Here is a 7,901-nt window from a genome sequence, read left to right on the forward strand (position 1 = left end):
ATAAATTTTTATGTAAATAAGATTGAGTTAGTGAAAATATTTCTCACACCAAATAACTCTGCACAATCTAAGAATATCAAGAACACATTAGAACTCAACCATAGCGTAGCATAATTGATAAAGAAAGTCCCTTAAACATTTAATCAGGCTTATTACCTCTAATCCATCTTCGTTTTTGACAGTGTAATATAGCAGGTTTACCAAAAAAAAAAGAACTCAAAGTAGTTTTTGAATTTGATTTGCAATATACATTAACTTGACGAAATTAAACGCTTGTGTGCGCAATTATCTGGATCGCAAAGAACAGAATCGAGTTGAAACGTCATTTCATTTTTTCCATTACGAGGCATCAACTTGGATAGGGACCCTTTACCATTCCCACTATACAAAACAAACTACCTACCATTTCTAATTGCGCGACCCTATATCACACTTGGCTCCAATCACAAAATTTCATCATCAATGACCCAAACTACTTTCAAAATCTTGAATAAAATAATCAGGTAAGAAGACTTTTGTGGGAGAAGATTAAGATACCCTGTAATAATATAATAACAGCACAATAATATTTTCTTTCAATAAGGTCAGATTTACATTGCAACCACCACCTTAATTCAATTTTCCTATTCACCTCTTTTTTTTTTCCTACTACAAAAAAAAAGCCCCCCAACAGTTCCCCTTTCTTTAATTCCACACTCACGTTGACTCGAATACCAAACCCACTCCCCCGGAAATGTTCTCCTGCATCGCGGTCTGAATCGAGTGTCGGTGCTCCCCCTCGTACGTTACAATCAACATCGTCGGATCGTCCGAAGCACGCTCCACGTGTTTCCTCGCCGGGCACCCTCTCACGGTACTGCACTTGTAATACCCCCTGAGAACACAAAACAAATCAACGTCAGTTAACACACCTTTGACCAAAGCCAACACCAAATCAACGGCCACAAACCACTCACCTCGGGTACGGTGATCCCTTGATCGGCTTCTGTCCGTACTTCCTCCACGAGTACTCATCCGGCGGAATATCGGCGACCTTCGAACTAATCGCCGGAACTCTAACCGTTTTCTTCACACGATTCTTCCTGAAAAAACAAAATAAAATTTAAAACAGTACGATGCGCCGCTGTTGCTAACATGCGCTGAGTGATGTAGTCAACAGTCAAAGGGTTATAATAAAGTAAAGGTGATTCGTAACAGCGAAAACGGATAACAACATTATTAACGTGGGAGAGTGGGGATTGGGGACAGGTTGAGTTTGGGAAGTTCCATTTTGTTGTCTTTATTGTGAGACATGGTTTCTAAAAAATCGTGGATTGACAAACGCGGCACAGGACAGAAAATGTCAGAAAAAAAAAAAAAAAACTTGTTTGCTGTCACTATCACGCGTGCTTTGTTACTGTGTTCATTGAATGCCTTTAACTGCACCGCTACCAAAAATCGTTGACTCTCGATCGCAGACTCGGACCGAGTCAATTGTTTCTAGGGTTTCGATTAGGGGAAATTATTATAATAGGGTGAGACACGGGTGAACTTACCTTCTCTTGATGCAGTGGCACTTGCTGGAGCCGGAGAGTTTCCCGGAGATGTCGTCGGAGTGCTCGCGGTGGTCGTGGCACCTCTTCTTGATCGGAGCAAACGAGAGAGGAGGTTTTCCGGCGGAGACTGGCGGAGGAGTGAGGAAGAGGGAGGATCCTAGTTTGCCATTGGAGACGCTACCGTCGCCGGTGATAGCGGAGGACATGAAGGAGGAGTTGGAGGAGACGCTGAAGGTTTCTTTAGAGAACTCGAGGTCCATGGATTTGGCGTTGGTGGTGTTGAACATGTTAGGTTTTGAGAAATCGAGGGTTAGACTCTGTGACTGCGAAGGGGCGAAGGTGACCGGGTTAGCCGGTGGAGGGGATGGGGCGAGAGAGTTGGAAGTGGAAGGGAGGGGTGCGCGGCGGAAACGGGCATGGCCGGTGCGGCGGTTGAGAAGGGAGATGAGTTTTTTGAAGTTGGAAACGGTGGCGTCGGTGTGGTGAGTGCGGAGGTGGGAAGGTTGATGGGAGAGGAGACGGAGGAGGTGTTCCATGCCCTTGAGGCCTTCGGCGGCTGCTTCTTCAATTGCCTTCTGTTCGCCCATTTGGGGGAACCCCATCAGCTCCACTGCCATTTTCTCACCGATTCGATAGACAAACAATCAATGATTTGGGTATGAGTCAGAATGCCATGGGAAGAGAAAGAGAAGATGTGGCTATGTGTTTGTTGCGTTAAGAAAGTTTAAAAAACAAAATAAGAATAAAAGAGTAGAGAAGATGGAGGGGGAGGGTAATATATATTGGGGAGAAAGGTTTTAGGTATCTAATAATTTTTTTCTTTTAATAAAATACTGATAGTATTTATTTTTATTTTTAAAATGAGAAAGTAGGAGTTTGGTTTTATCATTTTTTTTCTAAAAAATATCCCTAAGTAAAATAAGATAAAATCTCAAGTTTAATATATGATAAGTTCAGACTATAACTTTTCTCATTAGTACAAGCTGTCAAGGTTTATTACAATTTAATAAGATAAATTCATACGTTTTATTACAAGGCAGTGGCTACTATACAAGCGTAAGAAGCATCATTATATTTCCATATTAGATTGGTACTTAAATCCGGTTATGTGCATGACTTTTTGTCTTTGAAAACCTTCTATATAAGTAGACTTTTGTGCTCGGAGAAGGAGAATTGTGATAGTTTTTTCTTTTTTATTAACTTTTTGAAATACATCTAACTTAGATGGTTAGATCTTTTGTATATGTACACCTTGTACATGTAGCTTTTGTTACAATCATATATATATATATATATATATAATACAACTTTGCCTTTTTAAAAAAATAAAATATATATACGGGTTGATTTTCTCATTCACCGAAATTGAAGGTTGAATAAGGTATATGGGTTACGTTGTCATTTCATGCATTTAGGGGATTGAATATTTGAATATGTTTTCCTCCGGATTGAAAAGGATCGATGTTGGAAACTTGGACTTGGTAAATAACTATTAAATTACAACACGTCGACCATTTTGAATTAAGTTATTAGCATTTCAACAGCATGCAATTTGAATGTCAAACTAACATTTTCTGTTTCTCTATTTTGTTTGGATTTTACTTGTTTGGTTAATGTTATGCAAAATTAAAAAAAATTAAGTTTAACAAAATATCCATATATCACGTCAACCTTTTGAAATTCCCATTCTTTTTAGAGACGGAATACCCATGTTAATGAGATGAATATGAATAGGATTCGGATAGAATATCAAAGTTTCCAATCTTATATTTGAATTTGACAAAAAAAAAACTCATACTTAATTTTACAGTCATAAAATAATTTTAAGTAATCATACATAAATATCCTAACATTACAAACACTCTATTAACATCTAAAAATTCTTTTTATCTCTAAATCATTAGTGTTGGCTAATCGTGAAGGTTAAAATAGATGCATGAAAACTTAAGTTTGACCATTATTATCGTATATACTTAAAATTTCTCTTTATTTCTTTGCATCACATTAAATGTGAAATGACTTTCAATCAATTTATTTATGTTTCTTATATCTGATCAAGATTTGTTTATTTTTCCTTTTCTTGACTCTTTCCCTCCTCTTCTTTATACGACGTCTACAAGAAAAAATAATTTACGGTTCAATGATTTAGAATTGCAAAATCATTTAAATTTGACTTTTCCACAGAATCAAACAGTAATAACAACGTATATATTAGTTAAATGAATATTTTAAAATAAACCATATAGATTCTTCTCACTTAAACAGTATAAATGTATAATATATGGGTGATAGATGCTCAGTTGCACTTGTGCACAACCACTATAATATTAATTTAACAGATCAGAAGAAAAAAAAAATGAAAGAGGTGAAAATCTCGTCACTCTTTATTCTCTCGTCCACGTGCTTTTATATGATTGAAAAATAAATAAAAAGTATCATGTATACAAAATTGTTAGACGACAGGATAAGAATGTTTTCAATTAACAATTAGGCTGAAAGATTAATCTTTTGTTCTCATCTTGAAAATCAGAATAAGAATAATCTCAAATTATAGAACATGGATATCTACGCTGATCAATTTCAAAACGGCTTTAAAGAGTTTTACAAATCGTAAAAAAAATACTGAATAATTGATATATTTGTTTCTATATAAATAATGTCATCATATAAAACAAAAACTTCCATTAGCTAAATATTTTCTTAATAAATGCTTATGCCAAAAGGAATAAAGAATAGTCAGCAAAAGAAAAAATGTTTGACTTTAGATTATAGTGCATCTGTGCATGTATATAATTCAAGCATGCTAACTGGATTGTTCTCGTAAAAAGAATATTAGCTTGTTCATTTAATTCTTAGGTTTTCTTCGAATACAAGAGTACAAGACTTTTTAATGTACACAATTTCATTATTTTTTATGTAACACATTACTTTTTTAACCTTAATCGTTTCATTATACAATTACTTAGAGAAATCATTCTTATAGCTTGTTAAATTTTGCATTTAAAAGCTCCAAGTTTTTTTGACAAAAAAAAAAAAAAGATTCTCTTATAATTTTTTTCCAAATTATGGTTGAGGCTCGCCCAAACCTAAAAACCAGCCTTACTATAATAGAAGTGACATATTAATATTATCTTTGCCCGATAATATGTTTGACTTTAAACCTGTGAACTATCTAGGCAGGAGAAGAAATCTGCAAATCTCTTGAATATGCTCTTATGATCTGTATGTTATAAAGTACATTGTATTTTATTGGTTCCACTTATTTCAAATCTAAATTTATTAATCGACGTGATTTATCTCTCCGCTGAAGTCCACTGCCATTAATTGTTATGGAATACGCCACGCGTTATTCGGATATTCGTCAAACAAAAAAATCAGTTCTTTTTAATTCCACTCCACACACAAAATAAAAATAAAAATAATACAAAAAAAGGAAAATGAGATAGGGTTTGATAGGTTATTTAGTTATTTCACGACGCTAAACAACATTCTAGAAGGATATGTGTGAGGATTTGATCCCTAGTTAATAAAGAATTATCACATTCTCTCTAGTGTTCGATAGGACCCCTTATATTTTAATGCCATTTCTTCGTTATCCTATGACGTTTTAAATATTATTAAAAACCTCATCAGAATCTCAAGCACAAAGTCTAACTTATAGTTGTTATTTATTTATTTATTTTACTAATCAACAGGGAATCCCATTGTGTTGATGTTTTGTCCACCGTCAACATAAAAGTATATCTTATTGCATTAAGAGATTATTCTCAGAGCTTGACCTAAATGATTCTTAATTAAATAACGAGGAATACGATCTGTTGTGCACTAAGGAAATAGTTATCGGACTTTCTGCAATATGCAAGTTGCAACTCCATAATAAAGATTCCCACATCCATTATTTTAAAACCATTATGGTGAACTCTTGCGTGAATACAGCTTTTAAGATAAGCAAATGGAAGTTGGTTAATTTAATAGTAGTTAATTTATTTGTTTATTATTACTAATGACTTGAATCGCCTTTCAAGGGGCTATATATGTAAGTCAGCTTCAATTTGGTTTGGCCTACAAAATTAATTAAATATTTTTTTGAGACATGTTTAGGCTTTTTAACAATTTTAGTTATATATTGGGACCTAATTGATTGTGGAAGGCCATTAGATGCCTTGAGTGTTCCTTTGTTTTAAGCTTCGGGGTAGAATTCGATCTCCTCGCCATGCATGTTTGGCTGGTGGGAATCAATAATATTGGCGTTGTCGTTTTTTCTTTATTGTTTATGCAAAAAATTGAGCAAACACAACTTTTTAGTCATAAAATAGAATTTGTCCTCGCGCTCTAAATGATTTTATTTTTCTAAAAAAAAAAGCATACCAGAAAATTTCTAACACAATTATTGAACTCGATAAATTTTAACAGTAAAGAACTATCATGCTCAATTGTTCATATATCGAAAAATTGCATAACGACTTTATTCAATACTTTTATATCATATCACAGTTTATTATGATTTCTACAAATCCATATTAGGGCTTTTTGAGATTTTCCTTTTTATGGAGCAAATAAAGAAATGATAACCTATTATTATTTAGTGTTTCATTTCACATTCAACCTCCAAATTTAGGGTTAGGGATTAAAATTACCGGATTTTAAAAAAATAAATAATGAATTAAATTATAAAAGGATCAAATTTAAAATCTGAGACAAATAAGGAGATTAAATTTACAATTAAACCTAATAAAAAGATTTCTGCTGATTTTAAATTTGATGTTTTAATTAAACAAACTTTTTAAAAAGTTCATAATCTAACTTGTTAATAATAAGCCTAGAACTCAGTAAAAAAATTAGAATAATCATTTTATATGTTTTTCTAATATATTTATATGTATTTTAAAATGCTTATATAAATAGATTTTAAAATATATACATAATAATATATGTAATGTATTATATATGATATGATTTATAAAATATATTTAAGAAATAAAAAACTAAAAAAAAGTTACAGAATAAAAAAGGGTGGATCACGTTGCCACCTAAAAACAAGAGTTTTAGTTTAAAAAAAAGTTCAAATGGATGGGATGGACTCTTTCAGCTTTACTTTAAAAAATTTAAATATATTTAAAATACATATAATATAATAATAAAAAATAAAAAAAAATACATATAAAGTATATATATATAAAAAATCCTTTAGTTAGTTGTAAACAATAAATAACAAAAGTATTGAATTGTTTTTACTATGTAAATATTCAATATATGCACATGATCAAATCGTTATTTAAGGAAATGAATTATATTAATTTTAATAAATGATAATATTTTTTATATTTTATTATCTGTCAATTTTTTATTGGTTATGAGATGTTAAGTTTGTGTTTATCCAAAAATATCTTTGTTATACAAGTCATAATTGGACCAATCCAATTGGCTTTGAGGGGGGCGGAGGGTGTTGGAAAAGTATAAGGTCCAACTTCAAACAAATAAAAATAAGTGTATATAAGTAATTAAGTATAGAAAGGTTAAGTCCAATTGGTTCAAATATTTTAAATAATACACGTCCTCTTATGTTCAACCCCAGTTAACACTCTCTTATTGAGCCACTGAAGTGAATTAAAACAGTGATAGAAATACATTCTTGATGTTCCAATTTAGTTTTTTTTTTTTTTTGGAAAAGATTTGTTGAAAAGAGTAAAAACTAAAAACTAGTCTAATGATCTTTTTGGTTGAAAATATCGGGTGGTGAGCGTTTAATATATATATAATATTGCCATCAGCCTTTAATATTTAGTTTTTAACATCTAGGCACGCTGTTTTGAAATAAGGAAAGTTGAAACCGAAACCCTGAGCAACTAAACTAAAATTAAGGAACAATGAGTGTCAAAAACACAAACAACGGAATAAAAATAATCTATTTTATATTTAAATTATATTGAATTAAACAACATACTAAATATATACATGTTGATGAGTTTTTGAAGTAATAAAATTTTTCTTCAGTATTAAAGAAGACTATGCATGTATCTACACCAAAACGAACCTCTATTCGTCAACAACAACTTTGATAGATGAAATAATAAGCTTAAAATATTAGAGCTCTAAGAGAATTAGAAGATAAGTGATTTTTGTCTTTTACAACGTGCAGCACTATCTTTTAAGTCATCTTAAAATATTATTTCTTGTTATTGTTTGTTGATCCTTTAGGAATTCCAAATTGAAACAATAATTGACAAAGTCTAATTTGTATGGAAGAGTTTTTTCAAATCCAATTTCAAATATTTTAAATTATCTATATTATTTATTTTTGAGTGCTAGCAAAAAATATAATAATATTTCACTTAGGAAATTAATTAATCATTTGATCATATTAAT

General features: G+C 31.6%; 1 protein-coding gene across 1 annotated transcript; it reads right to left on the minus strand.

Annotated features, from left to right (window-relative positions):
- Window positions 1-314: 314 nt before the first annotated feature.
- On the minus strand, window positions 315-2,310 carry WRKY50 (WRKY transcription factor 50). The gene is made up of 3 exons (NM_001361385.1): window positions 1,536-2,310; window positions 957-1,082; window positions 315-874 (listed from the first exon to the last, which is right to left on the minus strand). The coding sequence occupies exons 1-3, from the start codon at window positions 2,150-2,152 to the stop codon at window positions 697-699; spliced, it is 921 nt and encodes a 306-aa protein (NP_001348314.1). The 5' UTR covers window positions 2,153-2,310; the 3' UTR covers window positions 315-696.
- Between the last annotated feature and the right edge of the window lie 5,591 nt (window positions 2,311-7,901).

The sequence above is a fragment of the Glycine max genome, chromosome 4 (genome assembly GCF_000004515.6).
Source record: "Glycine max cultivar Williams 82 chromosome 4, Glycine_max_v4.0, whole genome shotgun sequence".
Lineage (NCBI taxonomy): Eukaryota > Viridiplantae > Streptophyta > Magnoliopsida > Fabales > Fabaceae > Glycine > Glycine max.